Consider the following 19107-nt stretch of genomic DNA (forward strand, 5'->3'; position numbering starts at 1 on the left):
ACTTCAGCATATCATAATTGAAGTCAACAGGAAGCAGTGAAGTCGATAAGAATTTCCTGTTGTTTCCCTTGGTCGTGGGGAATTATGAATTTTGAAAGATCTAGATGATAGATGTATATGTATGTTTATGGATGTTGAGCGTAGGATGTGATAAGCTTATCGGTTCAACTGCATTTGCATGGTCGTTTCGTTTTCATTTAATTATCATGTTAAGGAATTAATTTTCAGTTGATTGTAGCCCCTCCGTTCCTCTCATTTCTTTACATTTTCTTTTTTGGATGTCCCGTCCAATTATTTACATTTCAAAACTTATCCAAAATAGTCAATGGGTCCCACCACTTCTTCATTCTTCTTTCCTTTTCACACTACTTTTACTCCACTATCTTCTTATTATACATTAAAAATCAATGGGTCCCATCACTTCATCCACTTTTCTTTCTTTTTTCCACTACTTTATACATATTTCTTAACCTCCGTGTCCAACCCAAACGATAAGAAATGGGAGGACCTGAGGGAGTATGTATTTTGTAATGGACTTGCAATGAATTTGAAGTGTATAAAATTAAGTTATTAAAAATAAACAAACATCTCTATGAAAAAAAAAAAAAAACATCTTAATTATATATCGCCGACGACACTGAGCAGAACACAGAAGAAGATTCTAGAAATTCGTCAGCTGTTGCAACGAGACCGAAAGTTGGAGGCCAGCATTGTTGAGCTCCATCGGCAAATGGCAAGAGTAGTAGATTGTCAAGTTTACCTGTCTCTGCGTCCAAAACAACTCTACATTGCTTTTCAAGGTTCTAAACATGCAAGTCATAGGATTCTCCACTTGAATCATATTTAGACAGAGGGAGTCAGGGAGGGAGAGTGCGCAGACAAAGTGTTCCAATAGGGCTGATAATTGATATGAACTATCAGGTGTCTCGGCTTATATCCAGCTTGAAAATATGATACATGTCTCATATTCATTTTGAAAACGATCCAAATGTGACGGAAAAATTAAGCCCGCATATTATATAATCCCGGATATGAGCACACATGTACTTGCTCAAATTCGGTCTCATGTAATTTTTCATAGTATGATACTACCCGAATACCGAATATGATCCACGGGTCATATACGATTCGAACTCATATACTATATACATATTATATTTTAAATCCATCACATTTGTAAGTAAATAGACATCATTTCATAAAATTTTTATATATTATTTAAGTTTATATCTTCATAAAATATGATTTATTAATTAATGTGATAATATTTATTGTCTTTATATATATTTAATAAATGATATATACCAACATATAATTGTAAATTTTAATTTAAAATTATTATAATTTATAATATTATGTTTATTTATATTAAATGATAATTATTTGAATAAGTGAAAAAATAATTATAATATAAGTCATATTTTTAGATTTTGTGTAACAAATTTATAAGTCATATACTATGTCAAGCCAAATACCCTTATTTTCTAGTCTATGTCAAGCCACATAAGGGTGAGATAAGGGTATTTGGCCGCATAGACTCTGTCGGTCCCAGAGTTTGAATATACAAGTGATTAATGATGGCAAAGAAAAACTAGTCGATGATGTGTAGCTTAAAGCCAGGTGGGTGCTCGTAGGAAAAGAAATGAGTTTGAAATGATATAGCATCTGGCAATGGGCAGAAAGACAAGACACTTAGGAGGTTGAATGGTCTGAATCAGAGTAGCGTTGATGTTGCAGCTAGTTTGGGCTTACAAGTAGGTGTGAGGCGGCAAACAACAAAGAACACGTTGATGCCAGTCAAAGAATCACTCGTCTTTCATGCACAGCACCCCTCATACTGCACTAGATATTGTTGAATGTTGATAGAATGTAATTTCTCACTGTAGCAATGTGAGGGTGAAAACAATGTCATGAAATCTACCAGAAAAGTTGGCTAGCTAGTCCGCTTGAGTCAAATCACACCGCTTTAAATCAACTTATCAGAATTCTAACTAATGCTCTTAATTTTTAGGTCAAGGAATCATGATGATTTTTTAACGATCAAATAAAATACTAGCTTTGTCCACAATTGTTTTGCAATTGTTTCGTAATATTGTTTTGAATAGGACGTTAATCCTCAAAATTATAATAAAAAAATTGAAAATGGGTCTTTTTATAAAATCTACTAATCCAGAGCCTGTTCGGGGGGGAAAAAAGGCAGCTTATTACTGTTTTAAGCTGTACATGGACTGTTTGACAACCAAACAATTAAGTGGGCTTAAAGCTAAAATCAGCCCAAAAGCCACAAGCTCCTGATAGCTACTTTTTAGCTATTCTACTGTTTTCCTCCATTTTCCCTTTTCTTCTTTTCTGAGCCGTGTTGTAAATAGCGGGAATTGGACTTAATCGGTGAAGTCACGGAATAAGGATTGATCGGAGATTAATTGAATTATTCGGGGATTGATCGGATTAATCGGAATCGGATATTTAATCAGTTCGGTGAGTTACGAAACAGGGATTAATCGGTGATTAATCACCAACTTTTAGAACAGAGTTTCTGAGGAAGGTGTCTACTTGAATGTGTTATAATCTCTTAAATAGGAGATTTACATAGCGAAATTATTCAATTTTTAATACTGGATAGGCTTTTTTTTTTCTTTTGTTTTTCTGAAATTTTTTGTAAATAGTATTAGTAGTGGTGTTCTTTAAGAGGGGAAAACAGTAAATTATAAAGAAAATTTTATTTTTTAAAAAAATAGTCCAAATCTACTTTAAGTCAGATTAACTAAACACTACAATTAACTTTAAGTCAAAAACTGCTTTTAAGTAAGATTTATCAAACACTACAATTAGTTTTAAATTCTGATATCCAAACACACACACTGAACTTAAAATTATAATTTTCACAGTTAACTTAAAGCCACAATATCCAGCTTTAAGTCATAAGCAGTTTATTTTTAATCCAGCGAATCATGCTTCTAATTTAAGTAGAATATTTTATACAGAAGTCCATCATCAATAATAAGATTGTGAGCAACAAAAATTTGTTATCTGACAAAAAATAATTATTAATATATACTCCCTCTGTTCCCCAGTAGTTTACCTTGGGCGACGATAATTCGGTACGCATTCTAATCATTCTAATGCTCCTAGAAAATTTAGTTTTATAAAATATTTTTTAATCTTTTTTTTGAGTAAATGACAAAGCGGTGGCTGAGTTTTGGCAAGTTTTACAAAACGGTGGCTGGACTTTAAAAGCTACGGAATAGTGGCTGGACTTCACTTCCGTCTTTTAAAAAGGTGACGGCCGTCCATCTCCGTTAATATTCCGCTGTTAACTCCCAAAAAAATAAAAAAACAAGGGTAAAAAGGGGTTTCAAGTTAAAACAACAATCATTAGCAAGGGTGGTGTATATATACACTAAACAAGTCAGAGACATGGATTACTGCAAGACGTCATTCTCGGGGGATAAATCAAAGGTAAACCCAGCAACAAAGTAGGTGTTTACTTCTGGGGAGATAGTCCTCTATAAGTATACCACTATCTTTACTGAAGAGCCTGAAATATTGCAGTTTAACATACTTCAACAGCCAAAGATTTAAACAAATTACCCCCAGTATATGCCCCCCAACCTTTTTCTGTGGATTAAAATATGATTAGCCCTTTTGCTCAAAGGATTGACTGAATGTATAGCTCTTCTCCCATTTATGTAATTAGTCATCTAAATGCCAGAGTACATGCATGATTCCGAGAATTCCAAAAAAATACCATCGAATTTACGGGCAAATGCCTCCCTAGATCTGGTCTTACCATCACTTAAGGGGTACCGGTACTCATTGCAGAGGTATATACAACACCCTGCATTACAAATTAATTCAAATCTAACAAACCCAAGGCACTAAATGTGCATTTTGTCTTAGTTTAAGGAAACCCTTACAATTTGGGATATATAGTACACACAACATCCCAAATATACGCTGATAAGATACTAGAACGAGACCAAATTACAAGAGTATATTTTGGTCTCAGGAGATGAACAAGCTGCCTGATTAAAAGGGCCTACATGCCGCCATTTGAAAGTTTGTGGCCAATGTGTGACTGAGTTTTTGCTGCTTGACAGTTGTTTTAACCTAAAACCCCTTTTTACCCTTGATTTTATAATTTTTTTTGGGAGTTAACGGCGGAAAACTAACGGAGATGGACGGCCGCCACCTTTTTAAAGGGCGGTAGTGAAGTCCAGCCACCATTCCGTAGTTTTTAAAGTCCAGCCATCGTTTTGTAAAATTTGCCAAAACTCAGCCACCACTTTGTCATTTACTCCTTTTTTTTGATAAAAATTTGATATTTGAATTTTTATATACAAAACGAAAATCTCAAAAATAAATCATGAAACTGTATTTTATAAGAGTTTTAAAATACGTATCAAGTAGTAAAAGAAAACGATAAAGAAACGGGGGAACGGAGGAGGGAGTATATGGACATGAGAAAAGCGATTGAAAATAGCTGACCAAGATAACGACAGGTTTTCACTGCAGTCAAAGCAACGGTGATTGTTGTGCGAGTGGATGAAGGAAAGTAGGAATTCCATTGTTTCATTTAGATGTTGTTTGCCCTTACGTATAAATTAGAAGTTTTATTCGTATCATTTGTATAGATATTTCTAGATTAATATCGGATTTTAGAGTTCACTGATCAACTGCAAGTTGGCTATGAGTTTAGTGATTTTTTTTGCGTATTAGGGTTAAATGTCGTTTTAATTACTCAACTAAATGAAAACTTGTAATTGGGTCATCCAACTCAAAAAAAACTTTCAATCACATCATTGTACTCATAAAAATGTCATTCAGATCACAGGCCGTTACATTCCATTAAAAATTGGACGGAAATTTGTCTAAGCCTGATGAGTTGGCCGGAATAAATCCACCATGGCATGTACAGTCAGCTGAAACAACGTTTTGGTCACTCAACTGACTACAAACTTGCAATCTAGTCATCAAACTCAAGAAACTTTCATTCGGGTCACTGACTATTTCATCCGTCAATAAATGGGAAAAAAAAAACGAATGAAGAGCTTTCCCACAACACCTATTTCTCTATTAAAAAAATTCCAAAACTTATAAACAAATGCAAGAAATATACGCACATAACATTAATGGTTTCACATTAAAAAAACGTAATCCTCTTTAATCCCTTTTTACATATTCTTCAGGCTATTTTCCAAAAGCTCATCAAAATTTTGATGGACTTTTCCATAATTACTTAAAGATCTATAAAATGACAATAAATTAATAAGGATAAAATTTTTGTTAGTTAAACCATTGATGATAATGTGCCTATTTGTTGTAAAGAGAGTTTGTAGGAGGCCCTTGACGTTATTGTTGGAGAGATTTATGGTCGGGCTATTAATTTTTTAGCGAATGTAGTTGTCAGTGACCCGAATGAAACTTTCTTCAATTTGATGACCAAAATTGCAAGTTTTGAGATAGTTGAGTGACCAAAACGCCACTGTTAACTGTTTTTACCACGATGGATTTATTCAAACCAAGTCACCAATGCTTAGTCAGCTTTTCGTCAAAATTTTATCGGAATGTAACGGTCAATCACCTGAATGAAAACTTTTAGGAGTACAATGATGTGACTGAAAATATTTTGAGTTGGATGATCTAATTTCAAGTTTTTGGTCAGTTGAGTGACTAAAACGCCATTTAACCCACACAAATAACAACTATCTTTAAACTTGTAATAAAGGTATGCAAATCTTATCATTCACACCATAAAACTATATGAACCATCTGTTATCTAGTATACAAATGTGTGAGGATTGTGGCAACTATAACTCATTTTTGCTAGCTGTCTTGTATACAAGTTCTTGTCTATTATAAATACTAGAAGGACGGATTACAATTTAGTAGGGCGAACGATGTAGTAGAATAAAGTGGATCTCCTCAAAAAATGACTTCTTTGGTAGGGGAACGCATCAAATATTTACCTAAATCGGTAGGTCCTTGAGCAGAGCCTATGTTAGCCTCCAGCCGTTGGTCTCTAACTAGAGAAGTATATGCTTGAGGTTGAGAAGCTTCTGGTCCAGTGGGTCCGTAAAACTCGCTAGGATAGGCGGTATTATTGAACCAAGCAAAACAACAAGCAATGAAATCAAAGACGGATAAAGCCGTTGAACTATAAGACGTGCCGAAACCGTATATCTCAATTAATAATCAAAACCGCTAATTCAATCTAAATTTTAAATTTCTCGATTCGATTTCGATTATAAAACAGCATCACACAAAAGTAAATAAAAAAAAAATCTTACTTGATTCAAAATTTGAGAAATTGAGATTATACTATTTATGCTTCAAAATAATTACAATTTATGATAGATCCTTAAAATCCAACAAATAAAGATTTTATAATAAATATGCGTAAATGAAATCTTCGCACAGCAACTCTACAAGACTGCAACAGCTTTGCAAGACTGCAACACTACAAGTCTACAACAATGGTCAATCAGCAATGATCCCACATTATATATACTACTAGTATTTAAGATGTAGTAAATATGTGGAAATGAAATCTTCACACTGCAGCTCTACAAGAATGCAACACTATAATAGTGGTCAATCAGCAATGATCCCAGATTATATAATACTACTAGTGTTTAAGCTCATCATGTTGGGTCTTTACAAAATTTAATTTGTTGTCTTATTTGATTTTTTTTTTTAATTAAAGCATAGCTTAACTTTGGTTATTTTTCCCGATTGATATCAATCATTTCTGTTAACTAAAAATGCAAAGATGTTTCTCAGCTGATACATAGATAATTAAAGTCTGTTATACATGTGAATTGAACAAAACAAAGTTGATATTCTAATAGTCAAAACAATATTACAGAATCTGAATGTATCATTTTTAGAAAACACCAGAAGACAATAAGTCAATAATGCAATACTGCTTAGATTCGCAAATTAGAGGTTCATTAATATCCGAGATTCCGTGAGTGTTGTAGGTTGATGTGGTTGCTTGTGTCACGTGAATTTGGTTTTAAATTAGGAAACCAGACAATGAGATATAATATTCTTGTGTTATAGTAGAGCACGTGTGATGTTTATGCTTCGTATTTGGAAACACCCGTAGTTTTCTTTTGGAATGTATTTTGACATCATTTTTCCATGAATGCTTGAGTATTTATATGATCATGTTGATTCTTGAAATGATAAGCTTAATTACAAAACTAGGACATTGTCATGAAATTTCAAAAAAAGAATGGTTCATTATTTACTTCACCGTCAATTAACAATAACTTCTTTAAGTCATACTCAAAATAGTGGTTGTGCAACCTTCATGTTGGCAATCTTGATTTCAGCTTCATGTCAACCACCTGCATGTTGACTACATATCTTTTGGTGTCATGATAAGTTAATTTTTATCTATCACAAACAATGAAAATTTTAGATATTATAACTTTCAAAACCGTTTAACATGGTTGGGGGTGCACTGATAAGCTCTTAATATTTTAATTCGGCCGCCCTCATAATATTCGTTATGTACCGGATAACCCTCATAACGAGATCAATAATTATGAATTATCAAATTTGTCCCTCCGTTATATTTTTTTGGTTGTATCTCGGTATGAAGGCTAATCGGTACATGAAGGATACTTGAGAGTTGAATCAACCGAGTTAAAATATTGTGACTGTATCGATACGTTAAAATGACATTAACCTATGTTTATAATAAAGCTCTGCCATCTCACTCTGACATGCGCCAACACCAAGACTTGCCGGATGCTTAGAGCACCCCCAGCGGGGGGTCAGTTTATGTCTCGATGCACGACAAATGACTTGGCTGGTGAAAAGTGTCCTTGGACACCACTGGATGAACATCACAGAAATGGTCCAGGGTCACTTCTGTGTCCCCGGCCACTTTACTTTCTTTATTGTTTTTTATTAACAAAAAAAATGTTAAAGCTGCTTTTGTGTGCACTGCTTTAGTAACTGAGTAGTATAGTTCAATGTATACGTTATGTTACCGTTATTAATATTAACGTTGTAATATAACGTATATATTAACGGTAATATTTCTTTCTCCTATAAATACCAATCCCCAAGCTCCTATCATTTACCTTCTCTAGTTCTTAAAAAAAAAATATATTAGCAAAAGATGAATCCAAACAATACCCCCATCTTCAAACCAAAATCCAAATTCTCAAAATCTAAACCCCCAATTTCCATATCCATATCCAAATTCATATTTTCCAAACCCACAAAATTTTACCTTTAATTCTCAAAATCCAAATTCTCAATATCAATTTCCACATTCTCAAAATTCTCAATTTCCATTTTCATATCCTCAAAATTCTCCATACCAATTTCCTTTTCCTCCATTTTCAAATCCACAATTTGAAACACAACAAACACCTATCAATATTCAAAATTCTCCGGAAACACAAGTTCCGACCATTGGTCATGAAAATATTACTGATTTAAATGATGATTGTGAAGAAGCCGAAAAGACACGAGAAACGGTTGGCCTGTGGAAGTGGGTTGAAGATAAACTCTTAATAAGTGCATGGTTGAATGTGTCAATTGATCCACTAATCGGTACTGATCAAAAAAGCAGAAGCATTTTGGGACCGAATCCGTCAATATTGTGAAGAAGATAATCCCGGTGTCATTAAGAGAGGAGTTATGGCAATGAAAAAAAGGTGGCAACGAATAAATGAAGGTGCTCAAAAATTTGGATCGTGTCATGATGAGGCTCAACGACTAGTCGGGAGCGGTTCAAACTTGGACGACATAATTGAGAAAGCTCATGCACTTCATTTAAAATATTACAAGAAGAAGTCTAACTTTGACAATCATTGGCGTGAGCTTCGTAGACAACCCAAGTGGAGAACTCCTACAACTAGTGCAAGTTGTAAAGAACTAAATTAAGTAGTTCTGGAGCTTACTCATCGGAGGGAAATAATGATACACCAACATCTGATGAATTTGAACTGATTCATCCTAAAGGTACAAAAGCAGCCAAAAGGAAAGGAAAGGGAAAGGCAACAGCTGCCGAAGTTGAAGAATATGAAGCTTTCGAAGCTAATGACTTGAGGAAAATGACTATAATGGAAACTGTGAATGAAATTCGTCAAAAAGACATTGAGACGTGACAAAGGGAGCTTGAGGCGAAGCAAGCTGAAATGGATTTACAAGTCATTTTGGCAGATACTGGAAAAATGAATGATGCTCAGAGGAAGGCTCATGCAAAATTGCTTGAGAAAATTATGGCAAGAAACTAGCCGTTGGAAGCTAGTGCTTGTTTTATCTCTTTGTAAACTAGCCGTTGGAAGCTAGTGCTTGTTTTTATCTCTTTGTAAACTAGCCGTTGGAAGCTAGTGCTTGTTTTTATCTCTTTGTAAACTAGCCGTTGGAAGCTAGTCCTTGTTTTTATCTCTTTGTAAACTAGTCGTTGGAAGCTAGTCCTTGTTTTTATCTCTTTGTAAACTAGCCGTTGGAATATATTCATTTTTACCTTCTATATAAACTAGGTGCATCATCTCTTTCAATTCACATCAACATGAATCAAACACCCACACTAGAAAGCTTCACTGAAGAATTCATTGAAGAATTCGAAGAAGAGTTTTTCGATGACACTAAAAGAAATCGTCAACTCGAGCTCTTTCATAAAATACATGGACAGAGCTCAACATCCACACCTCGAAGAAATATATACAGAGATCGTGAAGGAGGTCATCACCGCCTAGTGAATGATTATTTTTCACCGAATCATGTGTATCCAGAAAATGTATTTCGACGAAGATTCCGTATGGGAAGACATGTCTTTCTTCGTATTGTGGATGCTGTTTCAAACTTTGATCCATACTTCCAACAGAGGATTGATGCAGTGGGAAGAAAAGGTTTATCACCTTTACAGAAATGTATTGCGGCAATGCGTATGTTGGCATATGGTGTATCTGTTGACGCTGTTGATGATTATGTTCGTATTGGAGAGAGTACTGCGGTTGAAGGCTTGAAAAAATTCGTCTCAAATGTAGTTACGATATTTGAGGGTGAATACCTACGAAAGCCGAACTCGAATGACATGCAACGTCTACTACAGATGGGTGAGGCTCGTGGCTTTCCCGGCATGATGGGCAGCATTGATTGCATGCATTGGCAATGGAAAAATTGTCCAAAAGCATGGAAGGGAATGTTCATGAGTGGTCATAAAGGAGTTGCAACACTAATACTTGAAGAAGTTGCTTCATCCGATCTTTGGATATGGCATGCATTTTTTGGAGTTGCTGGATCAAATAATGACATAAATGTTTTAGATCGGTCACCAGTATTTGATGATGTGCTACAAGGTCGTGCTCCAGAGGTAAATTATACTATCAATGGAAACAATTATAATATCGGATATTACTTAACAGATGGAATATATCCTGAGTGGGCAACGTTTGTTAAAACGATACCACGTCCACAAGGTGAGAAAAGAAAATTGTTTTCAAAATATCAAAAAAGCCAAAGAAAAGACGTTGAACGCGCGTTTGGTGTGCTACAGTCCCGTTTTGCAATTGTACGTGGTCCAGCACGCTTTTGGGACAAAGAAGATCTTGGGAGAATCATGAGAGCATGCATCATACTTCATAATATGATTGTTGAAGACGAAAGGGACACATATGCCACTCAATTTGGTCAATTACCAACTTATGATGATGCAACAAATGGCTTATCGGAACCAAATTTAGGCGAGGAACCTTCAATCCCGTATGAGACTTATATTCAAAATAGTATGCAGATGCGTGATAGACGGGCACATCGTCAGCTACAAAATGACTTGGTTGAGCATATCTCGTAGTTCCACACCAATCGTTAATTTCTTTTATATTGTAACATTTAAATTTGATGTTTTTAGTGTGTTGTTTTTACTTCATGTTTTTTTAATAATATGATGCATTTTAATTATGAGTCATTTTTTAATTTAATAATGTATTCAAATTTTTTAATCACTTTTATTTGATTATTACAATTTTAACACTAGTAACTTAAATTTAAAAATAAATTATATAATATTTTATTACATATATATTATAATAATAATTTATGGGGTACTACAAAATATGGGAAGTGGGCTTATAGCATTGGATGGGTGGGGGTCACTTTTTTTAAAAACCCACTTGGGGCTGAGGTGGCAAAAGCGTGTCAGGCGGTAGCAGGGAAATGGTTGTTGTTGCTCTTAGAGCAACTCCAGCAGCTTCCCTATTTCATGTCCTAAGTCTAATTATAAAGAATGTGACATAAATTAGTGCTCGCTGTGTCTTAGAGGTGCCTTAAATCACTAGGATCCTCCTTCCATGCCTTATTAATAAGGCACCACTGGTCATGTCTTATTTGATTTCTTTAATAAAAAAATCATTTCTCTCTCTTATTGTAACTTATTTTCTCTCTCTTCCTTCCATCTTTTATCAATCTCTTTCCAAATTTATTATTATAATAATAATAAGGAATGAATTATAAGGATCATTGTTGGAGTTGAAATACAAAATCTTGTCCTAAATCACTAGGATTCAATATTTTATAATATTTATAAGGAAGACACTAAGACACTGCTGGAGATGCTCTTAGCCCCAAAAACAATGTCCCGAAAATGATTCTTGTTTTATCTGGTGATTTGTAAGTTGCTCTTTCTCAACACCTATAATCGATCAGTTGGCTTTGGTAGTCAATTATAGTTGAAAGTTGCATAGTGTCCATCTAGTTTCCTTTATCTTCTCAAGTGATAAATATTCTTGATTGATTAGAATCATGCAAAGCAGCCATTATATAGTTTATATATTACAATGGCTATCCACTTCATTCATATAGTATAATTTTAGGAAGATAAAAAGTTCAAAGGGCCACATTCCACAGAGTTGTTGGGCATACAGCTGCAGAGCTGTTAACACTACTTTCACTTGCCTTCTTATGATAATTAACTCTAAACATCGCTTTCTGAGGTCAAATTCTACCACTACTCAAAGTCTCAAACAATTAATCAACCACTCATACTGGTTAACTTTGGAATATAGGAACCACTAATTTGTTTCTAAAGATGCTTCAGTGATTCCATGCTTATCGTAGAAAAATAGGTCATCTGATCTCTCAATCACACAAGACAAGTTCACCAGGAATTTGAAATAGCAATTCAAACTGACACAGTTAACTGATTGTTCCCAGATACTGTCTGTAGTAATTTTGTATGATCTACATAACTGCCTTGAAGCTTGTTTTCGTTTTACACATTTTCTTGATGTTATGATTAAAAGAACTTGATTTCTAAATACAGTTCAGAATTACCCCCCTGACCACCTTTCTATATTGTCTGTTTTGTGAATCTAAAGATGGTCTTTGATTCTTGGTTAATGAGCCCGGTTAACTGGAATCGAAACCTCAAACCCATGTATTGGTGTCTGTATTACCATTTGTGATATGGAAAGGGAACCTCATTCCCACTTGATGGATATATCATTCTTTTCACACCCCTTGGAATACTCATTCCCATACCTCTCATTCTCATTCCCGATTCTCATTCTCATCTATTGTCCAAACACCCCCAAAGATGTTCTATATGACTTATGTTTTTTTGTAAATTACAAATTATGGCAAGGCAAAGAGCTTGATACAACAGAAAACATCAAATAGTGTTGTAATTCATAAATATGTACATCTGTGAAGGTAAAGCTTATATCTTCTTCCTACTAATGTGATAACAAAGGTGAAATGGAGACAGACTAGTAAAACTATGCATGATTACAATAATTATGACATAGAAAAACCCCAGGCTATGTACAATAGATGGATTGGTGCTAAATCATGACCCTTTTATTGCTTCTATGATGAATTACTAAATTAATAAATAAACTAGTTACCCTGTAATATGTGTGCTCCCTTGTACAAACAAGGACTGAAATGGATCACTCATTGGCAGAATCATCTTACTATCTTCTTCATCTATCATCCATAGTGAGTCTGGACAATAATCCCATATTGGAGAAGCTAAAATTTCTTCATTATATCCTCCGTAAACTGGTTTAATACTCTCTTCTGGAGACAACTCAATGTCGTTCCATATTTCGTCCATTGAATACCCTTCTTCACCATCACAGTCATGAATTTTAGAACTTTTGTTTTCATTTGCAGCATATATATCAAGTCCTCTGCTGTCATAAAAGTTTCTCTCCCTGGTGTCTATGATTGGCTGTGAATCCGCGGCTAGACTTGGACTGGCTGATGATATCGACGAAGAACAATTAGAGTGTGATGGGGAGGGAGACATGGACCTTTTCTTCTCTTGAGACTCCTTCCTCATGTAGGTTCTCCAATAATTCTTTATCTCATTGTCTGTTCTTCCAGGTAATTTACGAGCAATTCTTGACCATCTGCAGTAAAAGTTAATGACTTTAATACAAAACAGGAGAAATTTAATATCAATCACAAAAAAAAAAAAAAAAAACTAGTACTAATAAACAAGAGATATGATCTGGTCCATCATATGCATATCATCCGGACCTATTCCCCCATTTGGAGTGAAGCTCCACAACCAAGCGTTCTTCGTGGGGTGTCATCTTTCCTCGTTTGAGACCAGGATGAAGATAATTAACCCACCTTAACCTGCAACTCTTACCTGTTCTTTTCAAACCTACAACAAAACTATGTGGTTAATGTTGCTCTTTGAAAAATTGTCCCATGCCCAAATAAGCATACCTATTACTTGTCTCCCGCCACCTTCAAACCTGAAACTTTTGCTATGAAATCCCAACGACGATCACCAAACAAATTTACATAGAAAACCAGCTGAACATCCTCATGTTCTGTCCATGGACCCTTTCTGATTTCCTCTTGCACCATTTTTTTTTCTAAATTTTCTCCACTATTTTTCTCTCTGGCCCTCCACTTCTTGTCTATGTTATTCCACTTACCACTACATGAAAGCATATGGATCTGTCATGCCAATATTTATACCGGCCCTCCACTTCCTGTCTGAATAATCGTTTTAAATCCTAGCCGTGCATGTAGTTCTAGTATGGCCACTGTGTGATAGAAATTTCGTGCATATGATGTAAGCCATTATAACAAAAATATTGCAGATAAATGACTGATATGATGGTCCATCTTCCCGAATATGTTCAATCTATGTGAATTTTTGAGGCAGTAACCTCAACTGAGTTCGCAAACAATGTTTTACACAATTCCTTCAGTAATTCATAAACTACTCCATTCCTTAAGCTTCTAAAACTAAAAGTTAGTCACTGGTTTGTTTGTTTTTCTCCAATACTATTTGTATACTCATTCTCATTGAAATTATGTGTGTAAAAGCTCAGCTTGCTTTTCAGTAAAAGAGATAGCTAGGAATAATTTCTAAGATTATATATAACTTATATAGGGAGGCTGCTCCAAGACAAGCTTAAGTATTAATTATCATCACAGGCTAATAAGTATGCTTAAAGGAGACGAACTAACTACAGGATGGTTAGCACCGTGATTGGCTAAGTTACCGCACAAGTAAATGGTATTCTCTAGATTCTTCAACTTTCTATTTAATTGAAGCAAAAAAAGAAATTATGTGAAAGTGGTGTTTTTTGAACAGAGGAAAGACCATAATAATATAAAAACAAAAGCTAAAGGAAGAAGGAAAAGAAAAGAAAGTTGCCGAAAGATTGGAAGGCCTAAACTAGCCACTTTGGGTGTAATTTGTATTCACATGAGCAACCTTTTGTTTTCAAATGAAATGATTAAGCTTGAGGTGTTTTTTGAATAAGTTTTTTAACTATGGGGCGCGAGACGAGGATTGGACCAGATTTCATGTTATTACTATCTAGTAGCAGACGAGTAATGTTCATGTTATCACCAGAAATACGCCTTAACCACTAGGGTGTCCTAATCCTGATTGAGTCGGTGTTTAATTATTGATTGTTTTTAGTTTACACCATAAAATATCCCAGTTCTGATCATAGCCGAGATAAGATTTGTTTGGTCTAGTTTTACTGTAAGGACAAGTTAGTCTTTTATGTTATTCAGTATACAAAGGGTTTTTACGGTTTCTGGAGAGTAGTGACTAGTGAAAATAAGTTGTCCCCAGCAGCCCTCAACTGCACTATCATGTTATCTGCAAAAAATCAATAGTATTTTTTAGGGTCAAGTATTAGATTAATTAGTCTGCAATAACCTAAAATTAGGTGAAAGTTGATGCTGGTTTGCAGACTGGCCGTATCTAGGATTTGAAATTAAGAGTGCATGTTAAAGTTAAGGCAGTGATTATGAGTAACCAGGCAACATTAGGGAATATTTTAACACAAATTGATATTGATTTTCAGAAACTTTATTGGTTTGATATTACAAGTTGATAGAAACTGACTGGTACTTAAATTCACTAAATATAAAGCAGAAATGGAAGAGGCCGATTAGAAAGCACTTGTGTTTTGTTCATATAAAATGAAATGGTGGAGTGAGACTCAGGATAAGAAGCACTAAGCAACAATATGATAAAAAGAAGATATTTGCAAGTGAGAAATGACATCTTATGTCCCCCATGGCTCCAGTAGAGTTTTTGTAAATTATAAATCAATATTAAATAATTTAATCTGTGAACTATGGTGGTGATGTTAGTACTGTGTCCAGCTATTTTAAGCCAGATGTACTGGGAAAAAATAACAAGGTCAAGGGCTGATAATCACTCTTTGGTAAATGAGAAGGCAATTGGAATTTGAAATGTGGCTCCTTGCTTTTAGGAAAGAGGGATCTTCAATAATGGGTGGGGACGACGATGAAAAGAATTATTCTACCAGAATGAGCCAAGGTAACTGTGTTGACACCGCTCTTAGTCATTTAACTTCCCTCTATCAGGAGCGAACCACACTGTCAGTCTGTCAGATACGCAACAACTCTAGATCCACCTTTGTTTCTTAAAATGTGGTTCAAGCATTGTTTCTAAATGTGTTGGTTCATAAACTTGGAAAAGCAAAAAAAACTCTTAACCGACCAACCCCTTCATAACTAGATCTTTTTGCAATGACATAAGTCTGTAGTATTGTGGAGGAACGATCCTGCCTGCAGAGTATGTAGAGAGATGCATGGACTCCGAGTCCTGATCTATTTGGTGCGCTTTCAAGTTTTAACAAATTTAGACGCTATATTGTGACCAACAAGTGATTGCTCTCTGTTCAACGCCAACAAATAATATTTAGCCAACAGCATCACAATTAAATGAATTCGAAAAGTATGATTGTGAATTCTAAGCCTTAGATAACTGAATCTCAAACATTTTATTCGTTTATCATCCGCCTCTCTTTCCTTTCATCAAATCCTATTTGTTTATGCAATCCTTTTGGTCACGATGAGAGCAATATACAAACGGGAAAGGATCTTATCTCTAGAAGCCACTAATAATTTCATATAAATGCAGTAAAAAAGGAGAATAACTTTATCTGCAGTATCTCAGGAACAAACTGCATATTCCACTCCTCTGAATTGAACATAAATTCTTATTTTGTTGCTAAAGAAAGTTTAGTCTTTATACTTAGATATAATTGGAGCTAGGAAAGTTACAGATCATTCCTGGTCAAGCCCCTCATTCATCAGCATAAATTCTTTCGGAATTGGGGTTACAGTTTTCTGGATTATGCTCATAACCAAGGTTATTCTAATGCAAAATTGTGACACTATATGCCCCTGTCACACTAGAATCATATCCGATGCTCATCTCATAAAGAGCATGCATAATGCAGCTGACAACCATCCATTTTTATGTTCTGATTACGATTAATATACATTTTATTCATTACAGAAGTAGCTTTAATTCTTACTTGTACACTTAACTGTCCGAAAACATAAATAAAAGTTATTCTGGTCCAGTTGAGGTCCATTAAGGGGTACCTTCTAAAGTCTGATCAAAATAGTACTACAAACAGAGCAGACCAAAGGGAGGAATAATTTGAGATGGAATGTGTACGAAGAAAGAACGGTTCAGAGCTCTCAACTATGTTGCACTCATACCACATTGCAGAATATGGTATCACTTATACGTCATTGGAGATGGATTTGCAATATACATACCAGTTATTTATCCCTAGTCAACTAGGAGCAGAGTACATTGGCATACATCAATTGAGAAGAAATCTTACAATTCCTTTTTATTTTATTTCTAGGCTGAAAGCCTGAACAGATATGTTACATTGGTTAGTTAAAATATAGAAGATCGGCTGAGGTTAGCTAAATCTCCAATGCTGTTGGTTAAATTGTTTAGTTAAAATATTGTATAATAATAACAATAATTATATTTTAGATAATGAAAAAGTTATTTTGCTCGATATCTGTTAGTTATATTTGTTGGTTATATAGCAAAAATAATATCTTAATATTGTGATTATTGGAGGGCGATGAGTTGGACATACGTGTCAAATATTAATATAAAGTTGGAGGGGATGAGGTGGATAGATAACGAGAATAGGTTTCTCTATGTTCACTCGTGGAAATGGCTTTTCCTGATGGTACCATTACATTATTGACTTTTATCCCTCGTAATCCTGTACTTATGCTTTTCCACAGATAATAACCCTCATTATATGTAAAAATTTAATAGAATTGATTTCAAATTGTAAATTAAATTGTATATTTGAAATCATTGTAAAAAAAAACATGAAATAGACCCTTAAATCTTATAAATCGGAGTCAAGTTAAGTGAGATATAAATTATTAAAGTTTTGTTATGAAGTTTAAATATATCTCACTCAGTTTACATGATTCAAAAGTCTATTTCATGTATTTCTTAATAATAATTTCAAATATACAATTTATTTTACAATTTAAAATCAACTCTATTACATTTTGCATAACATGAGGGTATATATGTGAGAAATCATAAGTACAGGGTTACCAGAGGTAGAAGTCAAAAATGTGATATCCTAGAGAATATCTCAATATCAAATTGACAACCGAATAAATTTCGATATCTTAAATTCACCACTAACAAACTCGGCGTATAACTTAAAACACTTTTAAAGACATAAATATCATTTGTCACTACTCCGTCAAAAAAGTAATAGAAAATTAAAAACACCATCTGCCGCATCGGCATAACGATTACTTTTCATGTCAGCGTCCCACGTGGCTCTAAGTCAGCTCTAACGAATGTATTAAAAAAACCCCCGATATATGAATGTATCTCCGTTTCATGAATAACTCTCCCAAATTAGTTTAGATTTTCAATTCCTTTGAGAAATCTTTGTTTCATATCCCTGCTAATTGAAGCCCTGTGTTAAACATATGAACCAGTTCATACATGGAGATACACTCATGTGTGTGTGTGTAACTACGGGGTAATATATTCGTTAGAGTTGACTTGGAGCTACGTGGGACACTGACATGGAAAAGTAGTCGTTATGCTAACGTTGCAGACGGCATTTTTAATTTTTCATTACTTTTTTGACGCATTTAATAGTGTTTATGCTGATGATATTTATGTTTCTAAAAGTGTTTTAAATGAGAGACGTCGAATTTGTAAGTGACGAATATGAGATATCGAAGTTTATTCGGTGATCAGTTTGATATTTAAATCCAAATATAGAAGAGAAAATGAGATTAGTTAAATTTTTTATTGCTCGTTGGAAAAATCAATTATATATATTGATTAGTTCTATGAAATACCAACTAAGAAGTTCAAATGAGATGTTCCGGGAGACCTGGAAAAAAGTCACATGTAAGCACAAAATCATTTAATACTTGGTCAGACGAGATTATACTCACTATGTCCGTGTTTTCTCCGTTATTATTGTTTGTCTTAAAAAAATTCAAAAATTATAAATATATATAATATATAGGAAATCGCTATTTTATCGGAAACCGCGAAGACCACATTTGTTCTGCAATCAAAACATATAAAATATATTATTTTGTGAAGTGTATTTTATAAATATCATCAATTTATTAAAATTATTGGAGATCATTTATATTTGATGAGTAGAATATGTATGATATGTATGTTTAGCAAATTGAACAAATATTCTGCAAACTAAACATATTTTGTAGAATAAAATATTTTGTAATGTTCTAAATGCAAAACATATACGATATTTAAGATTTTGAATAAAATAATGATCTTTACAC

The 19107-nt window shown here is 34.2% G+C and overlaps 2 protein-coding genes across 4 annotated transcripts; one reads left to right on the forward strand and one right to left on the reverse strand.

Moving 5' to 3' along the window:
- The first annotated feature begins 9568 nt into the window (after nt 1-9568).
- On the forward strand, nt 9569-11032 carry LOC108207271 (uncharacterized). Its single transcript, XM_064086290.1, has one exon. The coding sequence runs from the start codon at nt 9791-9793 to the stop codon at nt 10823-10825; it is 1035 nt and encodes a 344-aa protein (XP_063942360.1). The 5' UTR covers nt 9569-9790; the 3' UTR covers nt 10826-11032.
- A 1594-nt stretch (nt 11033-12626) lies between these two features.
- LOC108205875 (transcription factor MYB59) lies at nt 12627-15521 on the reverse strand. 3 transcript variants are annotated; one of them, XM_017375990.2, is made up of 3 exons: nt 13740-13947; nt 13516-13645; nt 12627-13385 (listed from the first exon to the last, which is right to left on the reverse strand). In XM_017375990.2, the coding sequence occupies exons 1-3, from the start codon at nt 13939-13941 to the stop codon at nt 12872-12874; spliced, it is 846 nt and encodes a 281-aa protein (XP_017231479.1). In that variant the 5' UTR covers nt 13942-13947; the 3' UTR covers nt 12627-12871. The 3 variants fall into 3 exon arrangements, 1 of the variants encoding a protein (XP_017231479.1); XR_010288724.1 differs by having other exon boundaries at nt 13243-13645; nt 13711-15521; XR_010288725.1 differs by lacking the exon at nt 13516-13645 and having other exon boundaries at nt 13247-13385; nt 13711-15521.
- Between the last annotated feature and the right edge of the window lie 3586 nt (nt 15522-19107).

The sequence above is a fragment of the Daucus carota genome, chromosome 2 (assembly GCF_001625215.2).
Source record: "Daucus carota subsp. sativus chromosome 2, DH1 v3.0, whole genome shotgun sequence".
Classification (NCBI taxonomy): domain Eukaryota; kingdom Viridiplantae; phylum Streptophyta; class Magnoliopsida; order Apiales; family Apiaceae; genus Daucus; species Daucus carota.

What these genes read in the sequence shown, in the direction of transcription:
- LOC108205875 (XM_017375990.2), bottom strand. Translation starts at nt 13,941, where the DNA reads ATGCTTTCATGTAGTGGTAAGTGGAATAACATAGACAAGAAGTGGAGG. An exon ending in TTTCATAGCAAAAGTTTCAG is followed by an intron (nt 13,646 to 13,739) that starts GTTTGAAGGTGG and finishes GTTTTGTTGTAG; the next exon opens with GTTTGAAAAGAACAGGTAAG. An exon ending in CACTCCAAATGGGGGAATAG is followed by an intron (nt 13,386 to 13,515) that starts GTCCGGATGATA and finishes CTTTTACTGCAG; the next exon opens with ATGGTCAAGAATTGCTCGTA.
- LOC108207271 (XM_064086290.1), top strand. Translation starts at nt 9,791, where the DNA reads ATGGGAAGACATGTCTTTCTTCGTATTGTGGATGCTGTTTCAAACTTT.